The sequence below is a fragment of the Convolutriloba macropyga genome, chromosome 6, assembly GCF_964194025.1.
Source record: "Convolutriloba macropyga chromosome 6, txConMacr16.3, whole genome shotgun sequence".
Classification (NCBI taxonomy): Eukaryota; Metazoa; Xenacoelomorpha; order Acoela; family Convolutidae; genus Convolutriloba; species Convolutriloba macropyga.
In genome coordinates this window covers 18,090,245-18,114,684 of record NC_134473.1, presented here as the reverse complement: position 1 = coordinate 18,114,684, position 24,440 = coordinate 18,090,245, and the positions used below count along the sequence as shown (strand labels likewise).

Sequence of the window (24,440 nt, the reverse complement as noted above, 5' to 3'; positions counted from 1 at the left end):
TATTGCAGCACTATTACATGTTTTTGGTCTGAAAGATTTGACTCGGGGGGTTTTATTACGCCCCGAAATGGAAGGAAATAGCCCGATCTTTAAATTAGGGAACTATTAACAATGCACGGACTGAATTTTGCTGCAGATGTGCTCCTATAAGCAAATTTCAACATGTTAAGCAAAATTTAGTCGAAAGCAGCAAATATGCAAGATTTTTCTTAATATTTCAAGATTTTATGAGCCAACTGAACCAATAAAACCACTTTAACAAGCTTCGAAAAATCGAAAATTGGCCACTGAGTTACTAGACAATTGAGCTCTGACTAATTTAGTCCAAGAGCTTGTATTGACGTTCTTAGTTTAATTGAGGAGTTAAAATGTACAGTCATTTCTCATATAGTCTGTCCCATTCATTATGCACACGTGTTACGTAATAAAGTGAGCAATTACGTAATAAAGCAAATTGTTATGCAAACTTTTGAGAACTATACGTAATAGTGAGTACAGACAGCCACGCCATTGGCTTAGAATGTACATATTACATAAACTGACCAAGTTATTACATAACAAGAGCAATATTATTACATAACACGTGATGACTCATAAAAGGAACAAGAATTATTTCAAAAATTGCAACAAAGCGCCAACCGACAAAAGTACTTAATACTTGGCCATTTAGAGTAATTATATTCAATGTATTTCTAACGACTTTTTTCTGAAAAAAAAACAAAATCGCTATTTCATAGAAGCACATTTTTGTCGTGGCTTTTCATTGACTACATCAGAAGTTGGAATAAAAAATATAGTTAATCCATAACGACTGATTATTAAAAAACTAGTTTTAATTCTGGATTTGAAGGGGAGTAATAAAAACTTAAACGCTATAACATCTAAACCATGTGCGCATCGTTTAACGACTTGGAAAATTGTGGTGGCAACGGAGCCATCCCTGTGGACCACCACGACACACTTGATGACGATGAGATTCCGAACTTGCTGGACTACCTGGAAGAATTTGACGCCGAGGGCGACCCAGACAACGACAATGGTTGCTTCTCTGTTCTACAGTCACTCGTATGTATCTGTTGTATTCATAAAGGGAAATGTTGGCTTTCAAGATCTCTATCATATCTCATATATTATCAAGACAGTGAAGATCTTGGATGTCTGACAATTCGTGTCAACTTCCATTTCACGAACGCCCAAAATGTCCAATTTAAAGACGATTTATCTGTTTATTTGAACAAACCTCTGGAATAAAATTGTTGTCAGCTTAAGAGGAAGAGCTTAAAATCAATTTTTTAGACTTGTTTTCAATTCGCACTAAAGTTATACCCAATATTGAACGTAAACGCATGTCTCCTAATGTCCTGCATATCAAAACCTCTCATGAAAGATCTTCCTTGTCTACGCTCGTTTTGTAAGCGCTCTAAAGAGATCATACAACATGCGCTATTTTTTTCAAAAATGTATGCCTTTGTTCTTTAAAATCTCACCCTAGATAATGTGCTATGCTGTAATCTCACAAGATCATATGTACGTTTACATTCTCATTAGTAAATAAATTCTTAATAGTAAAATTAAATATATCTTTCAGAATTTTGGAGATCGGGAAAAAAAATTGTTTGTTTAGCGGGTTATGGGAAATTTTTAAGATCCAGAACCAACTTTTCCTAAATTTTTTCCGAGATTAAAATTCAGAATGCTCTCTTTGTTTTTGATCTAAAACTTCAGTCTTTTCGTATATGTGGCTTTTCGTTCCTCAATAGTGAATACTGCCAGCGTTTAACGAACAAAATGGATATTTAATTCGGAGGGTCGTAGGAAAATCTAAAAAACTATTGCATAAGATCACAACTAATTTGCAAAACGCATGTGGGTCCACAAGATTCCTTTTAACATATACGATTGTCAATTCATTGTTTACATTTCTTCACTTAATTTTGATGAAGAAATTGCGAGAAGAAAATAGCACTTCCAATTTAGTTTTATAAGAGCATGCCGAAAAAAATTGAAACTTTTCAAACAATAATTATAATTTATCATAACTGCCGGTTTTCTGCCAATGATCTTGATTTTAGAAAACACATGAAAATTTTTTGTTTGACTATTTTTAAAGTTGTTTGCATTAATCTAGCGAAAACCCATATTGAAAAATGCGCCATTTTTAATCCGTTAAAAAGTTAGAAGCTTCATCAGATGAAAGCTATAAGAAATGATGACATGTTTCCTATACACGAAAACATAGTTTTAAAACCAATACTAACAATTGGGTAGCAGAAAAGTCATAAATTTTTTTATGAATCGTTGAAAACATGCCTTGCATAGACTTTACTCGACCCAAGAACAGACTTCTTTTCAATTTTAACAGATGTAATGTGTTTTTATGGCTTCCACCAATATTGACGAACCGCGAAAAAATTTTTGGTTTACCTCTTTTGTATTCTACGAAAATACATATTTCAAAGTTTTAGCTAAATGACGAGCCTCTTTCAATCCCAAGTTCGCCAACTTTGTTCAACTTTGGTATCAACCCAAGTGAAAGCACACCAGTGCCCCTTGACAACTCGGTACCCATCGCTAGCCACTCGGAAGACTACAGTCCTCCCGAAGCTAAAAAGTTATGCAATCCTGATCATGCAACTGGCTCGAGACAAATACAAATGAATCATAACGCATCAAAACTGCATATGAAGCCTCGAGATGGTAGCAATTGCGCAGAACTATCAAAACTTCTAGACTCTTCTAGAACACTTCATGGCCACAGAGTCGGATCCGAGAAGCCGATTCCGGATATTTCTCATTTTTCAGCTAGTTCCCTTCGAGAACACAGTTCGCACACTTCGTCGTTCAGCTCACCACAAACCCCCGACTTCGGAACGAGTCCAGGAAGCGGAGGGAGCTATACGTCGGATGAATCGGGTTTTCGATCCGGTTCTTCGTTGTCGGACCACAACACTTTTGCTAGTAATAGAGCGTGCAGCGAGCCATCAATAGTCAAGTTGAAACTTCCAGAGGAAACATCCCGTTTCTGGTGAGCTAATTTTGGAATTTTGTGCAGATGAAATTAGGGAATTTGATTCATTACATTTTCCACTAAGATAATCCACAATAACAATTGCTAATTTGAAAAATCTTATTTTTTTTTCTGAAAAACAGTAGAAACAAAATTGTATTCTCCAGATAAATATTCGAACCTTTTCTTGCTGACGACAAACAGTTAAAAATTGACTGATTTGAAACAAATGATGGTGCTCCTCGCCTCTTATATTTCTTCTTTGTATATCACAATATTATACAGAAATTCTGCTTGCCGAGGATGCTGCAATTATTTATATCACTTTATCTAGTACACTATCGTGTACCACTTCTTCGGGAGCAAGCACTACAGACTTTGCATTTTTCAAAATTCAAACAATTACTTAAATAAATCAGCTGACAAAATGGAAACCCAATTCTCTTACATAAGAGAAAAATATGTATAATTAAGGAGAACTGACATTATTCCAGCTGAACCAGAAAACAGTCTACTCATTGATTTCAATAGAAAGCATTCATTTTTTCTTCGCTGAAATTGTCCAAGAAATCATTTTTTTTAATAAAAAGCGATTTTTTGGAAATGCCAGAACAAAATGCCTGAGAACAGATAAAAAAAACGGCATCTGTTTCTGCAATTCATATATTTACCATAAGAAACAAACATTGGCTACTTGACACATTGAAATATTTGACAAAAAACCGAATTTCTAGCCCTGCATTGCAAAATTTGACAACCGTGAACCAATCCAAAAATCAAAATCAATTGAACTTCACGAAATAAAATTAAATACAAGATTTATAAATTGCGATATATCAATTTCTCTGAATTTGTTACTAATTTCTAAAATTAGAAGAAATCGAAGTGAATGCGAACTAAAAGCTCTAAACTAAACAGCTCTTCGACTAAAAATAGATCTTTACTAGTTTCTGAACTACAAATCCATTTTTCCAATAAAATAATTTTGCAACATAATATTCAAGAAACTTTTTTCATAACGTCTGTTGCTACTTTGAAAACTTCTCATTTTGTTTTATAATAATTTGTACTAAAATTAAACTGATTAATTAGCGCTTTTGAATGGTGAAAGTCATACTTTTGTGCTTTAAAAGCAGAAAACACATTGAGCCCGCTAACAACTCTCCTTTTTTGTACATTTTGAAGGTATATTGCCGTAAAAAGATTGCCGCAAAAATGCACACTCGATTTACACAAATGTTTTGATTTTTGACTCTAAAAATTGAGTAACTTTGTTGATGTTTGTTTCGCAGCGCGTTGATTCATGCCAACTTAAACTCATTTCAGCAGAACGACTGAAAACATGGTTTATGCTTTATTCATTGATTCTAGAGAAACTGAAAAAATGAAAAATTCAGAGCTTTGAGCAATTGAGCAATTTATAGCTTTTTTTGCTATTTGAGTGTTCCCAAAAGTACGTTGAATTTATTCGGGTTTATCAACACATCACAAGTCAATTGCACATCAATAGTGCATTTAGGTGTAAACGTTGAGGGATGATTTCTATCGCACTATTGTGGTTTTTGAGGTTTTTTCTATTACCAGGTTGTCTTCTGTCTCAAGGTTGTTTGTTTGAACTACAACTGTTTGCTTGTTTGATTTTTGTTTGAACTTCCAAATTTAAAGTATACGACAAATGTTCTATAAATTAGCAATTAATCTCTTAATTTTTTATTACATGTTTAAGATGTGCTTTTGATTGCATTGAAAAATTAATTGGCTGATTTTTCTCAAATGAAAGCAAGAACTATTGCATTTCTATTGATGGTTTCACTGTTAGCTGGTTTAAAATTAAATTGCGCTGCAGTTCAATTTTTCGAATTTGGTTTTTTTGGCAATTAAGCGTCTCCAAAATTTGTTTCGAGTATTTTTCATAAAATGCGGCAGCTTATCTAAAAAACATGGCACTCTTTTCATGAAAGCTGTTATGTTTGATCTCTTTTTCAAACGAATAGTTCATTAACAACGTTCATTTTTCTCGGTAGAGCAGGATATGAAACATGAATTACCTTTTCACTGAGTACTAAAAAATGTTTAAAGTGCATGTTGAGAGTTTTCCAAATCTCTCTTCATCAGTTGATCAAGATGTCTTGTGATTAAAAAAAAATCAAAAAGAATATTAACTCAATTAAACTCTCTCACATTTTTGGGTGCCAGTAAGCGCGCAGAGACCTCCCAATTGTTTAAATTTCACTTTTACTTTTACTCAGCGGACCCATGTCAATTTTTCTGAAATACAGTGAGATGTAGTTCGGGATAAACCTTCTTGGTAACATTTTTCCGAAGTGAGCTTAACACAAATGCACAGCATCGCAACTGGTCTTGCAATTGAAAAATTAAGTTTAGTCTCACTAAAATAAGAGTTTTTCGGCCTCTCTAAGAAATAATTTCTCAAGTTGCTTCACTACGAAACTGTTTCTCAGCAAAAAAGTCTCTCTCACTTATGCAAAGGTTTCTCCTCTGTCTACCCTTTTGCTCTCTCTACTCGTGTCACCTCAATTTATTCTCAATCAACATGCTCTTATCTAAAACAAGCAAACTTTAATCTCTTAAGTAAACATTGCAAATTACATCCGAAATCTGTCACATTCTGTAGCCGGGCTGTTTTTACAGTGCAAAGAAATCATTGCAAAAATATGCTCTGTCACTCAACTACTACTAACCATTGTTCAATTCTCATCTTGTCTTAAGTTTACGAACTTTGAACTCCTTTGTATTCAGACCGACTCCGCTTTATCACGCTTATGCACATGTCATTTCGATTGTGTTTACTTAGTAAGCATTGAAAGTTGCTTCGAAAACCCCTATCACTCGGTTTCTGCTCTCAAATTCAACTGATTGAAATCAATCTATGTTAAAGGCCAGTGTGTTAAATCAATAACTAAGATCCACCTTAAAAAAGAAGAACTGTTATCCCAATTTTTAAAATGTTTCTTGTATTTCCCTGTAATAATGCGAAAGACCAGTTTTCCTAAAGGCCCACGCTTTGACCTCCAGGGATCAATTATCAAAAATGAGTGGTCAAGGTGTTATAAGAAACATTGTCGCAGAAATTCCACTCACAATTGCGCCTACTCACTATAATTACCGACCTAACACTCAATAGATCACAAGTTATGCATGAGCACGTGTCTCCTGGTTGTTCCGCAGGGAATCAGAATTCGAAAAATTATATCTTTTGCTGTACGGTTCAAAACTTTATTGTGTAAAAATATTTAGAAATTGTAGGGTGCCATCTAATTGCATGCCAGTCATTACTGTCCTAGATTTATCCGTTGCGAGTCGTTTGGGTTTTGAAATTTTTTAAAGAGTCGTTGGTGCCGAAACCCGATGAACCCGGTTTTGCCAAAATTGACCAGCGTGGCTATTTTTTGTCACTAACTGTCTCAGGTTGTCATATTATAACCATCTCAAAATCATTCGGCCGCTCAAAAAGGCTAATTTTTGGTTTTCGGTACTCGGTTCAGTCCGAAACACTGGTTTCGGTTGCACCAGGAGGTATGAATAGCAATATTGGAAATCCTTTGAAAAGTTACACTAACCCTCCAAAAATTAAAACTCGACTACAAAAACTCCAAGAGCAATTTAAATTTGACATCACGCTGTACCGGCGTCCGGTAGTTCCGTGAGAGTAGGCCTGCTCTCAAATCAGACTTGATTTAGATTTGAATCAAATTTAGGTTTCCCGCATCTAAACTAGTCTATTGCTTAATTTTAAGGTCAATAGGACTTCAAGTTTTTGTGAAATTATTATTTCAAAATCAAGTGCTAATAAATTCTATTTTGACAATACTCTTATTTTATCTGCATTAAAAAACAGAAAAACTTCTAAAACTTTTTTCATTTTACTTTAATTATTACCTCTTTACTTTTTTCTCTTGGTACTATAAAAACACAGCGTTTTTTTGTTTTAAACCTAATTTTGCCTGTTTTTATTCGGTGTTGTTAATAGCTCGGGAGTTGATGGTCAGACTGGCCTGAAAAATTATATCAGCTCGAGATCACCATTGGGTTGCCTATCATCATTGTGATCAAAAACCAGCCATTCCCTCATTAAGCAGGGGGTCGGTATTTCGGCTTGGTGTTTTTTTTTATTAAACAACTAGATCAGTTCATCTCTGGTAAACCAAAATTTTCACTCCAAACACATTTCTGATTTTTTTCAAAGTATCTAGTTCACTTCAAAGATTTTATTCACTCTTCTAGATTTTTATCCTCCCTAATAATTGCAAGCCGTGCTCCTATGACTTGATTTCTTAACTCCCACTTACTCTCCGATTATTCTACCAAGGTAAGTGAACACATATAAACTGCGCCAAACATTTGACTACAAAATCATTTCATCATTTAAGAACTAATCGTATTATACATGACATCAGAAGCAACTAATAGAGGATATGAAACACGAAGTACATTTTCATAGAGTAATTAAAAAATCTTGACTGTTTTCCAAATCTCTCTATCAGTTGATCAAGGTGCCAGAAAGATCAAATTGAATATTAGCTCAATTAAACTCTCTCTTGCGCAAAGAACTCTGCAAGCGCGCAAAGAACTCCCAAACGTTTAAATTTCATTTTAACTTTTACTCACCGAATCCTTGCTCAAGCCTATTGTTCTCAATTACTGTGGGATGTAAACATTCTTGGTGACCATACAAAGAACACATATGTTTTCTTACAAGACATTTCTTTGTGAGATTAGTAACATCGATATATGATCTTTCTATGGTTGCTAAGATTCATGAAACCAGATTTTCCTCTATCTCAATTCTTTTCTTTATCATTCTTCTGCAATTGCATCATCAATGATAAACTAAGAAGCAATCTTCCTCAAAGACAAGATATAACGTGGGATATAAAGTGAGAAAATTTGTCTTAAATTGGGTTTCCGGCTTTTGGGTAACACCCTTACCTAATTAGGTTTCGCCTTAGGCGAAAAATCAAAGCTGCGCAGACGCATTGATGTGCTTGGCAATGATTTAATGTAGTACAAAGAAATTGAGTTTTCCTTACTTCATTATTTTTCAAAAAAATTCCCTATTTATGAGACAAAAGAAGAAGAATATAATAAAAATTTGTGCTCTTACCATTTATGATCATAGTGTATTTGCAAAAATTCTATAAAACTATATATGACTTGATATGAATACTCAGATTATTTTATGGTGTTCAACCGGGAACATGAGATGTTAACATTCTTGACCTTAGTTCGAAAGTTTGGCTGGCTTGACCACCACCGCTGGCGAACAGAAAGCTCTTTTATTTTTGAAGTATAGAAGAATAAATGATATGCTGAAACTGGTGCTCGTTTAGCAAAGACCAAAGTTCTATTATCTATTTTAAAAGTTTTAAAAAGTTTTAAAACTTCCTTAATTAAAACAATCAACCCAAACAAGGTGCTGAACTTAGAATAAATTTTAGAGGTAAATAGTTAAATACACTTCCAGATGCGATGCCTGGATCAATCCAACTGTTTCAAAGTTCCGCATTTTTTTTTAGTTTTGAAGCCCTTCAACGCTGCGCCCAAACCGTCATAACATTTGTGCCCTACAAAACTTTGTCTCGAACTGACAGGGGCTTGCTCATTTCACAGTCCTGGGTAGCTTTATTCCTAATTGCGATCACAGAGGAAAACATAGACATTAAACTGGAACTGAAAAACTTCTGCAATCGACCTAATGCAATGCCATGCTGGAAGCAGACGATGTGTGCCAACAAGTTGGCCAAAATATTCGCTGAAAAGAATAACTTACCGACTGTGGATAGTGCGAATTGTGTGAAGAGCCTGTTGAACAAAATAGCAAGTCTGAAGTTGTCAGACGAGGAGTATTTCTACATGAAGATTATTTCAATCTTTAATCCGGGTTAGCCTTTTTCTGACATTTCCCTACTTCTTTTGACAATTTGTCGTTGCAAATTTATGGATCCAAAGTTAGCGTTGAATAAAACTGGCGAGGATTGAAAAGTAGAATTGAACAGCTCATTGTACGGTCATGGTAATATTGGAAATGCATTTTATCTGACTAGCCAAAATTTGCCCTTCTTAATTTTTAATCCTTTAGATTTCTGCGCAACTGAAAAACGATCATCTGGTTTCAAATATCAACCTAAAAATTGCAAAATGGCCGCATTTTGTGTTTTCCCAATTTAAACGAAAATTGATGCAATTTGGCAAAATATGAATTTCTTGACATGCAAGAGAATGAATTTCTTGACAGAATTTGTGATGCCTTATAAAGAACCTATGAAAGTCCTGTAATGATCTTGTTGAGTTCTTAAAAGATATCAAATAGTTTTCTTGTCTCAAATTACTAAATTCTTTTTTTTTGAATAGCTCCTATTTAAGTCCTTCAGAAGAACATCAGCATCTTTCCCGTGTGTGCACCCAGTAAAATGAATTTTAAATGTAAACCATATGCACTCATACGTTTTTGACTTCCTGATTTACCATAAAAATTTATTTTTCGGCTGGGGGATAGGGTCATGATTCAAAGAATTGAATTTTTTACAGTTTCCTTCTTCATCGAAATCTAATGCGTATATTGACATTTTGATACCAAGTACCATAAACCACTGATTTCCATTAAAAAGGTTAACAAAAGGAACAATTTTTTCTAAAAAAAGAGAATTGACATCGAAATCGTCAATGTACACCCTTTTTTGCTGATAGGGCACTAACGTGACAAATATAAATTTGAAACATAACCCTTGTTTCTTCCACTTACTTTCAATTGTATTTCTTGCTATTCAAAAACTGGAAAACTTAAGTAAATTTGCTGTCTGAGGGCTTTAATTGTCTGAGCAGCTCTCACAGAGCCTTACATCTTATTAGTTTCTAAGTACTCAATTCACCCAAAATGCTTCGAGTAGACAATTTCATGGTGTTAAGGGGTTCTTAACCTTAGGAAATCAGCCCCCCTAATTCTACCCCCCTCCCTCAGTCTCAAGCCCCCCCCCCCCTCAGTCAGTCACCCTCACTCCCCCCAAAACACTCCACACGTCCATCCTCGACCAGCTAGCAATTTGGATCCCCTCTCGTCTCCCAACCCTACCCCCTCCCCAACTCTTGACCCACAATTCAGCTCCTCCCCTAATGCTTGCATAATTAAGCCCAGCTGACTACTACCGAAACCCAACCCTCTCTGGTCGTTTGATAGCAATTCACCCGACGTTAATTGTTTTTTTTTACTTCAGATTGCAAAATGAACTCTTTTTGAGAAACTTTCCAACGTATAATTTTCTGCGGTCACCACTGACTTCATAAAAAAGCAGAGAATGTTGTACAGATTGATGAATTTGAGATAAGATTTGAAATTTTATAGCAATTTTTGATTAATGTTGCCAATGCAAATGCGTTCAAGCGAGAGGAAATAACATGTGCGTTCGCACAGATTGTTCTATAGCCCGTTTCGCCGAGCGGTTAAGACCTCTGGCCCGCGCCCCAGAGGTCGCTGGTTCAAATCCCGTCAAAGTCAGAACTTTTTGCCCCCATAAAATTTTGTGTATGGTTTTTAGGCTAAACTTAATAGGTTTTTGTCCTCTTTTCGACCTTCAACTAGAGATCAAAGATACGTTTGGCGGACGACCTTCTGGTTGTCTAATGCAGTAAAAAACATGCGGTTTTCTCTCCTATAGAGAGCTTATGGTTTTTTCTGTGTGTTATCATAGGTAATGTTATCGTCTTGTACGTTCGAGATACGCTTGTTACACATGTTTCTTTACGTAAATAGATCATGAAAATTTCTTCGTGAGTTTGTCTATGTCCCGATACATAGTAAAGCCTTACAAATTGAGTCTTGAATTTTATATACTTTTTCTTTCAAGAAATATTCAAACTTATTACTCGATACGAGAACGAGGCACAACATTTGATACGAGAACGGGACCATCCTCCGGCCCCAAAAGTGATGATTCTAAGACAGGCATTAGAGTTATTACGGGGCGGGATAGGGTGCCGTTTGGTGTTTTCACTTCGGCAGATCGCGCGATTCCATCGTTACCGTAACGCAGACTCGAAACTCTAGCGAGTGGATAGTGGCCCCTTGGGCTGTTGTCATCGACTATCCAGACTAAGTCGCCAGTTTTCAGCATTCCGGTTGGTTGAGTTCTCCATTTGGGGCGGCGGTTCAACGCAGGGACGTACTCTTTTAACCAACGCTTCCAAATCTCATTCGCGTAAGCTTGCTCTCTAGCATACCTCTTACGATGGTTAAAGTCATCAACCGGAGCGAGTGAAGGCAAACAGGAACTGCAATTTCCAAGGAGGAAGTGGTTCGGCGTCAAGGCGTCGAAGTCGTTAGCGTCGGAACTAACCCGCGTCAGCGGGCGGTTATTCAGCGTCTGTTCGACTAAACAGAAAGTCGTATGAAGTATTTCATCAGTAAGTCGGCGGTTGTCGAGTATGGCGTACAAAGTTTGCTTCAAACTACGCACAAGCCTTTCCCAGACGCCTCCGTGATGCGGCGACGCAGGCGCATTAAATTTCCATTTGATTCCCTTCTGTGCGAGTTTTGAAGCTATCAATTTTGCATCCCAATTGAGCAGACATGCCAATAGGTCCTTTTCTGCACCGACAAAGTTCGTCCCATTATCTGACCAGATTACTGATGGCATTCCACGGCGTGCGATGAATCGCTCGATAGCCATCACACAGGTGTTTGCATCCATCGAGTGCGCTATCTCAACATGCACGGCACGAGTCGTGAGACATGTGAACAAGAAGCCCCATCTTTTCTCAGATGAGCGGCGTATCGTTACGTAAAAAGGTCCAAAGTAATCTAGACCCACGTTGGTGAAAGGCGGACTCTGAAACCCAAGTCGTTCAGACGGAAGATCAGCCATCATCGGCTGGACGGGTGTTGCATTTCTTTTTCGGCAAAGAACGCAACTGAAGCGAATAGAACGGAGTGTTGAACGAAGTTTCAGGACCGCAAATTTTTGTTGGATAAGTGCACGGAGATAATCGATACCTTCATGGTGATGTTTCAGATGCATGTGGCGTAGGAACAACAGAACTAATGGATGGCGTCCATCAAGTTTTATTGGATGCTTCAAGTCAAAGTCAATTTCGGTGAGTCGTTTAATGCGACCGGTGGACCGTAGTAGGCCACCAGGTCCAATGAACGGCGAGTAAACGGCAATACGGCTTTTCATGTTATTTGTTTTTCTTGAGCAAGCTGTTGTCGCTCAATGGGGAATGATTCAGACTGAATAATTAACTGCAGCTTTTGTTCTGCAGCGCTAAGTTCTTCCGGATCAACTATTTCCTTTCCAGAAGACCGATAGGCGAGATGACGAGGAAGTAATCGCATGCAATACGCAAGAATCCTAAGCTGTTTAGGATACGAACTGAACTTACGGAACGGAAGGCTAAAGTCACTTTTGAAAACGTCTGTTATCAAAGTGGAAGTCTTCTCTGAAGAGGATGCTTCAGTTGAATGACTCTTCAATTTGATGTTTTTGACTACATAGGTATTCGGCTGGAACGGGAAATCGGACGTTCGGAGAAACTGGGAACCATGCAACCAACTGCTTTTTTGGAGCGCTTCAGAAGACATTCCTCTGGTACCTGCGTCGGCTGGATTAGCATGAGATGCAACATGATGCCATTGATCAACACTTGTCCCTTCAAGAATCTCCGAGACGCGGTTTGCGACAAATATCGGTTGCTTGTCCAGTGAGTTCAACCATTGGAGGACAGTAGTGCTTTCTGTCCACATAAAGGTGTTTTGAACAGGTTCGGTAAGCGCTTTGCATATTTCTTCTCTCAATCGGGCTGCGAGCAAAGCTGCCTGTAGTTCAAGCTTCGGCACGGTGAGTGTCTTCATTGGGGCGACACGTGCTTTTCCAATCACGAATGCAAGTTCGGTACGTTTATTTTCAGATGGTGGATTGACAAGTGCACGCAAGAACGCAACTGCGCTAAAAACTTCCTGAGAACTATCTCCGAATACGTGCAATTCGAGTTGTTCAAAAGGACCGGAAAAATAGCAGCGAGGTATGGTTAACAAAGCCAGCGTTGGTAACTCAGAACTCCAGGAGGAGAATTGATCAATCATTTCATTTGGGAGTCTTTTATCCCAGCTCTGACCATGTAAACGCCAGACATTTTTCAGGAGAAGTCGTGCTGTGACGGTAAAAGGAGCAACTAAGCCAATGGTATCGAATACTTTGGCTACTAAACTCAAAACCAACCTTTGCGTGACAGCTTTACTGCAATCACAAGAAGTGCCGCGACTTACTACTAGAGTGTCTTTGGTATGATCCCATTTTAAACATGGGAGGATGACTCTTCCATTGATGCACCAATGACTTTCGGAACAGACTCAAATGATTGATCTTCAAGCTCTTCTAGTAGACCTGGCACGTTACTAATGAACTTAGTTAGTTTGAAACCACCCTTACTAAGTAATTTGACCAAGTCTCGTGACCGCTTGAGCGCCTCATCAGGAGATTCCATTGAGTCCAGGTAATCATCCATATAGAATTTTTCATGAACTGCCTTTGCTGCGTCTGGATACTCATTTTCATGATCTCGTGCTGTTCGCTGCAACGCGTAATTTGCGCAAGTCGGTGAGTCTTTTGCGCCGAAGATGTGTCGAGTGTACTGATAGATCTCAACGGTCTTTGAGGGGTCCTCCCGCCACAAAAAACGGAGAGCTGGTTGATCAGATGGCAACACACCTACCTGCAGGAACATTCCCTCGATGTCAGCGGATACAGCAATTTGATGCTGACGGAATCTGATCAGCGTGTGAATCAATTTCTGTAGAAGATCTGGACCAGTTAGCAGCACTTTGTTCAAAGAAACCCCTTGAAACTTGGAGGCACCATTGAGGACCCTTCGCACCTTACCAGGTTTGTTTGGGTTCATGACCGGATGATGCGGCAAATACCATTTCCTGCCGGGTTGATGCTCAGTCTCCTCACCGGTTTGCACTTTAACAACATACTTTTTACTCAAATCTTCTCGTATTGTTTGTGCGTAGCGTTCGCGTAAGTCGGGATCTTTACTAAGTCTCTTCTCTAAGGACTTCAGCCGGACCAATGCAGAAAAATAATTGTTGGGAAGTTTGACTTCATCGGAAGACCACAACATACCAACGAAGTAACGACCTTTCTCGTGTACGGTTGACTGATCGAGAATTTCGACGGCTCGACAGTCGGACGCTGAGCGCGGATCCACTTGCTTAACAGCCCCGTATGATTCCATGTCATACCACGACTTGATTTGTGTCGCCAACTCAGAGTCATGTTCAACTACCGCTTTAAAACTTGTCGAGATTAGACCGGACGCTGACGGCATTGGACCACTTAGTACCCATCCTAACGGTAAACGAACGGCAACGGGTGAGGATTTCGAGTCGGTTTCGAAATACTCGAGCGGGCGGATGGCGTGGTACGCGTCTTGACCAAGTATCATCTCTACGTTCGCGTAATCAAAACTTTTTGGAGGTAACACACTCAAATGAGGATATTTATCTTGCAGGGTAACGATATCAATTTTGTCAGACCCAACGCGAAGGTTTTCTTTCACGTACGGCAACAACTCAAACGGAGAACAGGTATTCTCACCAATTGGGGTCACTTTAACCTGAACAGCTTCAGTGTTGATTGTCTCTTGCGTATTGATACCGTTCACCGTCAAATTGAACGGTGTTCCTCTCAAATGGAGACGTTTCGCGAGTTCACTGGAGATCCATGAGTGACTGCATGCTGTATCGCAGAGAACAAGTGCTCGTGCGCACTTCTGTGAATGTCCCTCTAGATCGACTTCGATGACCTGGAAAAGACCCTTGACATCAGTGATTGATGTGAGTCCTGATGTGCTGCTTGTTCCGTGAGTACTTGCATCGTCTACAGCGGTTGTTGACGTTTTTGTTGAGTTGACTTTTGGTTGTGATGCATCAGCAGATTTGTTTCGGCCGCTTGCTGGAAAAATCCGCTCAGCACCATGCAGCAAGATGTTATGGGTACTGCGACAGCCTTCGCGATTACATTTGCGCTGATTCGGACACGTACGAAACGAATGCTTACCATTCAAGCACGAAAAGCAGAGTTGGTTCTCTGCGGCTATTTTAGCATGCTGCGTCGGAGTTTTTTCCTTAAAAGTCTGACATCGCCAAATCGGATGTTGTGATTTACAAAGTACGCAAGGTGCGTGATCATTCTTTGAATTTTGAGACTGCCTATTAACACTATATGACTTCGAGTTGGACGCGAATACTTTCGAAGACACTTTGGTCTTTACTGCACCATTGCTGTTGGTGTCTTCTGGTTTGCTTCTGAAAGAAGTGGTTTTCATGCGATCATGACCCTCCGCTCTTTCTTTCAACCAGTCGTTGAAATCCAACATTGTAGGGCGAATCAAGTCTCTTTTCACAGTGTGCAGTGACCATGATTCCTTCAAAATTGGTGGCAATTTCTGAACTGCCTGATTCAAGAGTGATGAACTCTGAAGATCTGCATCATAGGACAAAGAACTGAAGACGCCAACAAGACTAGAGACAGTTGTGGAAAAATGGATGATTTGATCAGAGCTGTGCATCTTAATTGAAGGGTAGTTTGCCAATTTGTCAAGGTGAGCAGTGACAACTGCTTGGGGTTGTCCGAACTTTCGCTCAAGTGTTTTCAGTGCATCTCTGTACAATTTTCCACAATAAGCGAATTCTGCAATGGCATCTTTGGCTTTACCTACTACGAGAGTTTTCAAATTCGTCAACTTAATGTCATCACTTAGGGCCTGCGAATCAATGGCGCTCTTAAATTGGCCGTACCATTCATGCCACTGCAAGGGATTACCATTAAACTTAGCTAGGTTCCAATCTGGTAGGAGATCCTTCTTGTTGAGAGTAAGAAGTTCAGCTAGGTCTTTCATTGTAACCGTACTCGGTGCTTGATGCATTGCGGGGTTAATCATTGGAGGAGGAAACGGGTAATACGGGAGTGTCGGCATCGCGTAGCCCGGGGCGGACGCTGGAGAAAGTACCTGCGCAGATACACTCGTGCTCGAGATCGGATTTTGGTAGTATGTTGTACCGCCAACTGTGGCAGCCGAAACCGGTACACTTGTGTTCACATTTACGGATGTGCTTTGAGACAAATTTGGGGGACAATTTACGGTAGCGGTAGACGGTTTTACACTGGCCAACTTCCATGAGGCTAAGTTTGGGACATAATGACTGAAGGGTACTGATGCTTGAGGACGGTTGCGGGATATGATATCCCCACTAGGTATATTGGACGACAAATTCTGCGTTAAGTTATGTACGGATACGGATTGCGCAGCATTTTGACTTGGATAAGAAGTGTAAATCGGTGTTGTTAAATTCAGAACGGGTGCTGTGTTCAACAAATCAGCAGTCGAGGGCACAGTTACTGTGCTACTATCGACGACGTTGTTCGCCGGTGGCACGAAAAAGTTTTGTGAATAAGCCAGTAAACTACGATAGTATGCGGCTTCTTGCTCTGCGTATGTGTTCCAAACATGCGTTGATGTGTTAATCAAGGGATCTGTCAAATGGTTTGTGTTTGTGTTCAAGTTGATTGGATATTCAACATTAGGCAATCGGCCGCTTTCAGGCGCTCGATCAACAAGTTCGCCAGAAAGTGAACTCTCTCTCGGTTCGTATGAAGCTTTTCCGTTTACTATGCCAGTTTTGTTAACTTCAAAGGAAGATTGCTGAATGAGAGGCGGTAATTGACTATCAAGGTCTGCAGTCTGGGCTGGATCTGATGACGGTTCCTTGTTGGGACCTGATTTCGTTCGGTGCTCCTGATTTTGACCGGAACTCGTTTGAACTGTCTTATCTGGAGCAGTGAGCGTGTTTTCATTGTCAGCAGACTCAAGCCATTCATTTACAAGGTCGTCATTCTTCATTGAATGGTAGCTACCACGTCTTGATTCTTTGTCTGCCTTACTCTTGCTAAACAACGATTCAGTATCCATGAGATCAATTTCTTGCATTTTTGCCTTAATGAGTCGTTTACGGTTTTCTTCCTGCATTTTCTCAAGATCATTTTGGCGTTTCTTAGCGAAGAGTTCCATGTCATGTTTTCTTTCGGCCAATTCTCGCTCCCTTAGAGCCATCTCAATATCATATTCTCTTTCGGCAATTCGCGCTGCGGCTTTGTTCACCTCTTCTATTTCCCCGCGTTTGAGTTTAGCCAAAAGTAGTTCTTTTCTACGCAGTGTGGAAGCATTTGATGCTGTTCTGCATGTGGAAGTCTTTTTGGAATGGTGAGACAACTTGCTAGAACTATCAGTATCTAGGACTGAGTCTATGTATTTTCGAGCGGTTTTCATGTAATCATCATGCCTTTTGTTAACAGTTTCTAGCCATTCCTCAACTTCTGCTTTATTTTTTCTGCCTGCTCAGTTTTCGCGGCGAGTGCTAGTAATTGATCATTTTTAGAGATGGCACTCATTAAGAGATCTTTGCACCTAGTTACCAGCCTCTCTACTTTTACGCGTCTGGCGCGTTCCCGAATTGCGTCATCGATACTCTCATAGGCTGTGCAAAGCTCTCTCTCAATTTTTGTTCTTGCGTCATGCAACTTAAGAACTCGCTCTCCAATAGATTTTGACATGCTGATTTATTACGGGTTTACTTTCGAAAGGATTTGGGGATAATGGTCTCAACGCTTGAACGTACACAATTGAAACAAAAATACAAAAGGGGTTAACACTAAAGAAGTCAGGCCAAGTCGTGGAGCACGAACGAAGCACGGGGTGTAAAGGCGGACAAGTAATACGGTACCGAAAAATGGAGCTGGAAACGCACGGCGGTCGAGACGTAACCGAGCGCAGCGGACGGCTGAGTCTCAAAACACTCTTGAGTCTCGTAACCCCTGTAGTTAGAACCGAGGACACAATAATTCAAAAGCTTTTGAGACCCAGAAAACGGGGGACGGCGAGTGAAACATGCAACGTGCGAAACAAGGTGAAGAAGCCGAACGATTTAAGTGCGACCGGCGGAAACGGAAACGCAAAGGCGGGAAAAGGAACAAAAGCAAGCTCTGGATGAGCGGACGCGAAAAGCGAGTGGTTAAACGCACGGACGACGTGCAACGAAGACGAGACACGGCGGAACGACTAGGTATCACAACTATTTAGCTTAATAACCCCTTTAAGCTAAACTGAGGTCACAAAACCAGAAAGAAGTAAACCTAGTTAGAAATCGACGCGGCTGCGGCTTCAGCGGCAAGTTTTTTATTCTTTTTCGCTTTACGGCGTCGTTTATTGAGCTTACTATGGCGAGTTTTCTTAAGCAAGCAACGAAGTGAATTCTGATGTGTTAATACTAATGTAAGTGACTTTAATTCAAGATGATGTTTCTGATGCAATTGATAGTACTCTTTAATCAAGTTCTGATCCTTTTGCTTGCGCTTCGATACTAAATCCGTGATCACATGAAGAGTCACTATGCTTGTTTGCTTAAGAAAACCAAAGATGTTTGGTGCGCCGTTACGCGGACAATAAACAATTGCTTTCAAACGGTCTTGATAATGTTCTAATACGGTAGCAAGTTCCGGTAACGCAAGTTTGCGGTATTTATTCGTTCTATGCGATGTTAACGAATTATTTATGGCGTCGTGCCAAATGATTATATCACTTTTGTGCCGGAAAACGTTATCCAACTGATATTGTACCGTTTTTCTATAGTTAACAGCGAAAGGATTCAAGTTTAAACCGGGAAGTGAAAATACAGTGCTTGTATACCGATTTTGACTGTTTTTTGGTAGATTATTTATGGCGTGGAACAACGAACTAGCACGCAAAATGAATACCATAGGCTCACATCAACGTGTATTTACTGTATGGGGACAAAAAACTACGAACCTTCCCTTTTTTTGATGTTTTTTGAGATTTTTTCTCAAAAAATGGTAAAATCGACAATTTTCAAAAATTTGGTCAAAATTCAAATTTTTTGTTGAATATCTGTATTATAGTGTTACCCCAACTATACTGAACAATAATTTACCAGTTTCTCAAAAATTTGACCAAACTTTTGATTTTTCAAATTTTCGACCTAAAAATTGCAAAAAAAATTCGATAAATTTATCGAATTTTTTTGAAAGCTGGTTTTTCAAGTTCCCACCCCTCAGACACGTTTGGTTAATATCAAATTAATGCCCAAATATAAAGTTCAAGTTTTTCGACTAAAACCAGTTTTTTGTCAGTTGTCGGGTTTTTTCGTCTATTTTGACGCTATATCATCAATTTCTGTCGTATCCCAGTTTTTTCATTTAAAATGTTTCGATCTTACAGTTTTTCTGACGTTTCGCCCTTGAAATCCTCAGTACATTCACTTTTGGGTTTCCAGAAGCCTCGCTCAATGTGCTTCGGTCATCAGTTTCACTCCTAGCGTCGGTGACCAAAACCACAATTCTCTCTCTTTGTGGAGTCCGGAAATCGGCTGTGAAATGATTCTGGTTCGTTATCACTGTCGGTGGACCAAATGTTGTGCCTCGTTCTTGTATCGAGTAATAAGTTTGAATATTTCTTGAAAGAAAAAGTATATAAAATTCAAGACTCAATTTGTAAGGCTTTACTATGTATCGGGACATAGACAAACTCACGAAGAAATTTTCATGATCTATTTACGTATAGAAACATGTGTAACAAGCGTATCTCGAACGTACAAGACGATAACATTACCTATGATAACACACAAAAAAAACCATAAGCTCTCTATAGGAGAGAAAACCGCATGTTTTTTACTGCATTAGACAACCAGAAGGTCGTCCGCCAAACGTATCTTTGATCTCTAGTTGAAGGTCGAAAAGAGGTCAAAAACCTATTAAGTTTAGCCTAAAAACCATACACAAAATTTTATGGGGGCAAAAAGTTCTGACTTTGACGGGATTTGAACCAGCGACCTCTGGGACGCGGGCCAGAGGTCTTAACCGCTCGGCGAAACGGGCTATAGAACAACCTGTGCGAACGCACATGTTATTTCCTCTCGCTTGAACGCATTTGAATTGGCAACAATTAATCTTCTCGATTAGAGTTCAACTGGTTGCAATCTAAATCAACCTTAGCAAGTGATACAATAATTAACCTCGCTTATGGATAATACTACGCTATCCTTTCCTACTAATGTAGAATTGAATCTGTTGAATGTACTTTATGAAGGAATAGATAATTTATCTATATTTAATCTTTGAATATAAATTCAGACTAGATCAGTTTCAGCCTAACATAGCAGCATAATTTTGAGAGTAAGCCCCGTAGTTAACCTGACTACCCCGAGTCGGGCTTGAGTGTTAATCTTGCAAGAGTATTGCACGATTAACACCCGTCAGGAAAGAATATACCTGGAATATACCTTGACATTTTTGCGTGCAAAGACATCAAAGTTACAACAGGGATTTTAAGAAAAATCATGCAAAAGAATTTTTTTAATCTGATTTTCTTGAAATACTTCTTTTCTTGAAAGATTTATTTTGAGATATTAATGTTGCTAGAATCTTAACCTAGCAACAAAAGTTCAACATGTGGAGGGGATGGATACATAAATAAATTAAACGCACTTTGTACAAATTGCGAAAAATCGAAATGATCCCTTTTGAAAATTAAATGTTGTTTTTTGGGTAGGTGTTGAACGTTTTTTTGAACATCTTTTTTAGATTTATGTATAAATGAAAAATTTGGTGAAAAGAATATGGGTTGCTCAGATTTTTAATATCCACTAATTAATATTTCTTGTTTTTTTTTGCGTTTTCATGCATTACTTCCTTATGTACTGCGTGCAACAGTTGAGTCAGGTGATCCAAATACCTGGAACTATGATTTTTTTTTGAGATTTCAATAAGAAAAATGGTTCGCCAGCTCAAAACGTACCAATTATTTCAGTTTTGTTTATAAATTTTGGTGAAACAAACACAATCTTAACCCCGATACCTTCCAGCAGATGCTTGTTTACTGATGCTTTGTTTTGCTGCTGTTTTGCATACTGTCAAAGAGAGTAACGCACTCGCAAAAACCTATGATATATTATGAAAAAAAGTCTTCTGAAACACCCCCCTCCCCCACCCAATCTTCCAGTCCTGGGTTGGCGTTTACATTAAGAACTTAAGTCGTTAAGAGTTAATGTTTTAACCGAGTTTTTGCTCGATCAACACAGGAAAGTACCCGTTAATAGACAAATAGGAGCCTTCAAATCCTATTTTTACCTATAAAAACGAACAGCCACAATTTGAAGATTACTATATTAATAACAATGCTGATTAATTTATTTAACATTTTAGAGCATGTAGATATCTAACCTTAGGGTTATAGTCTGAGTAATTTACATGTTTCAAAAAAAAGAGGTTTTAAGAGCGAGGGACAAGCGCTGAACTATTTTTCCTTATGAGGAAATTCCAATGATAAAAAGTTGAGTATTTTACAAAAATAATTTCTCAGAGCAAATTCTGGATAGATTATATAACTGCATTTGGCAGTTGGCACTCATCATTTAGAGAAAGACCTTCTTAATTTATTTCTGCTCTTATTCAAGTCTGAAAATTTTTAAATTAGGCCAATAACTTTGCGAATGAATTAACTTTTCGAATGCATTAACAAACTTTTTCATTTTGTTGTTTGTGCAAGTTTTTTTTTTAAAATTTGAGTGGCAGCTGTTTGTATACAGGGTATCAGATTCAAAATCTATACTCAGGATACACCAATTACTTGCAGCTTATATAGAGCCAAAACATAATTACAAAAATGTCATGTAATTCATAGATTAATAGATTTTAAGCATCATGCTTCTTTCGAATTTTAGTAGCACTTCCGAAAGTCGACTCAGGAAAAATTTATTTTCTTGTTCGAGTGTATTAAAAAAGTGCGAGTGTATTTAAAAGTCGACTCAAGAAAAATTTATTTTCTTTTTCGAGTGTATTAAAAAACTTTGCAAAACCAGTTGCAAAAATTTGAGAATTGTCGATATAAGAGGGATTACTTAGGTTAAATTTGTGAAGGGTTGAAAAACTTTTAGATTTTTAGTTTTAGTATTATCTCTGCCACACTTGACGTATAAAGGAGAAATTAATATCTCCGCTTGTTTTTGAAAACACATCTTTCAATATTTTAATTTAGTTGTTTGTTGCAACTGTTTCACGGAAGGTGAAGTTTGCTAGACTGAAGGTGAAGTTTGTTGCAACTGTTTCACTGAAGATGAAGTTAAACTTTCACGTAAGGGAAAGTTTGCTAGATCTCTCATGGTAATTCTGGATTATCTGTAGTCTGAACTTCTTTCGATAAGAACAATTTTTATCGTAAATTTTGTTCACATCTCGTCAATTATTGCCAAATGCTAAGAAGTATGTCAGAATACAATCTAGATTTTAGAGCACTGTCTATCGTTTTCTATCTTTATTCGAATCCCCCCTTTGTGTACATATAACTTTTACACCCCCAGGCGCATGCTCTATATTTTACGTAGTAACGTGCTATAAATAGTGGGGGCAGAATAGATCCGTTTATTCTTATTATTGCTTTAACATTATTGACTTTCACACAAAATAGTTTTCGGGGGTTTTGACATGAAACCAAATTCTTCAATAATCAATTATAAATTTAGCGGATTGTAATTTTGCTTATTTTGGGTGGTAAGAGGCTCGTGTTGTAGGGATGTTCGGTAAAGAGTTGTGAAGGGATTTTTTAGTTTGTAATTTATGTCGGTAATAAGCCTGCAGACAACTAAAATTAAAGAATTGTGATATTTACTGTGGAATGTAGCTTCCTTCATTATAGAGAACTTGGGTCTTTCCCATTATAGCCCCCATGAAATTATAGCCCCCCCCCCCATTATGGTATGTTATGGTATGTAGAGGGGGGGGGGGTGGAGGCTACAGGTTATCAGACCACTAATCTTGGGGGGGGGGGGGCATAAGTGGAAAGACCCGAGAAGTTATAGAAGTTATAGGGGGCTATAAGTTATAGGAAAGCCCGAGAAGTTGGTTTCATCAGACCACTAATTTTAGGGGGGGGGGGGGGCTATAATTGGAAAGACCCGAGAACTTATAGGATAGTTTCTATTTAGAACTCGTCCTCTTGAAAAACGCACAAGCCGTTTTCCACAGTCGAACAATGGCCGAACAAGCACTCCGAGATCATGCACGAATAGCTCAACATCACCAACAACAACAACAACAACAGCAATTGTACCAAACAAGCCACCAAAACCCAAACAACCCAGATCAGAGACAACCAAACAACCCTGGGACCTCGAGCATTGCCCATTATGACCCACTGAGGGTTGCTCATTGTCTTTCACTGGTGACTCATTTGAAAGAAGTGCCTCACCAAATTGTGACCGAGTTATTTTTCAGACCTGTTTTGGGATTTGGGTTGGATATGGGGGACGTTGTCATGGAAATGTTTAATAGCAAAGATGAACAATTACTGTAGACTATTTTGTGGGTTGTGTATTATTGTTAGTAGTATAAGGTAGGCAAGGGTTGGGGGGAGGGGGGAGGGAGGGGGGGGGGGTGTAAAAGTATGTACCTATGGATACGCATTATGAACAGAACATATTCCTTCAATTTCGTTCAGGACGTACTTACAAAAAAAGACCTGTCAATTTAAATTAACTGCTTGATTGAAGATCATTCCATTTGAATTAACGAGGTTTTTACGTATAATTTTTTGCAGTTCAACCTATAAAAAAACGAGGAGTCAAGTAAAAACGTTTGCTGTTTTCTTTCGAAAAGTAATTTCTTCAAATTTTGTTGGAAAAACGATTTTGCATCCGATTTTTTTATTTATTTAAATTGTTTCTTCATTAAAATGCCGTTTTATTTATATGATCTCGAATTCAAAGATTGCGTAATTACATAACCACAAAAAATGTAGTTTTTGATAATTGTTTGATTTTACCATTGTTAGTTATGAAAAAAAAGAAAAAGTTTTTGTCTGGAATATATTTTTTAATATGAATTTTTTGAAGAAAAAATGTTTTATATAAAAGATAGTTGATTTTCTGATGTCGTTTTTTGAATATGCTTTTTGACAGAGAGTGAGTATAATTCGGTATTTTTTAGGTTTTTGTATTTCATTTTAAAAGTTTTTGAAATTCAAAAAATCTGTTTTTGCCTTTTCATGCATTGATTTTTTTTAACGTTTTCTGTTTTTTTAAAATTATTGAAATTAATTTTCTTTTAAAAAACACAAATCGTGTTTTTTTTCAAATTCAACCAATCAGATGATTTGTGTGATCGAACCGTGGAATGGGTTGGGACTGAAAATTTTTTAAAATTCATTTTGAATTTTGTGTCAGTTGCAAGTAATTGTTTAAAAAATGTCATCATAATCCAATCTTTCGTTTAAATCCTTCAACATATTTTTTTTTCATTTTTTCATTCTTGTTTGTATTATGTTCCTAACGATGAAGCTTCGACATGAAAAA

At 38.1% G+C, this 24,440-nt stretch overlaps 1 protein-coding gene across 2 annotated transcripts; it reads left to right on the top strand.

Annotated features, from left to right (window-relative positions):
* Positions 1 to 528: 528 nt before the first annotated feature.
* Positions 529 to 23,470, top strand: LOC142340832 (uncharacterized). 2 transcript variants are annotated; one of them, XM_075391571.1, is made up of 5 exons: positions 529 to 671; positions 851 to 1,065; positions 2,466 to 3,025; positions 8,545 to 8,909; positions 23,076 to 23,470. In XM_075391571.1, exons 2-5 carry the CDS (start codon positions 889 to 891, stop codon positions 23,441 to 23,443), a joined length of 1,470 nt encoding a protein of 489 aa, XP_075247686.1. In that variant the 5' UTR covers positions 529 to 671; positions 851 to 888; the 3' UTR covers positions 23,444 to 23,470. The 2 variants fall into 2 exon arrangements, with proteins under 2 accessions (XP_075247686.1, XP_075247685.1); XM_075391570.1 differs by having other exon boundaries at positions 529 to 1,065.
* Positions 23,471 to 24,440: the final 970 nt, after the last annotated feature.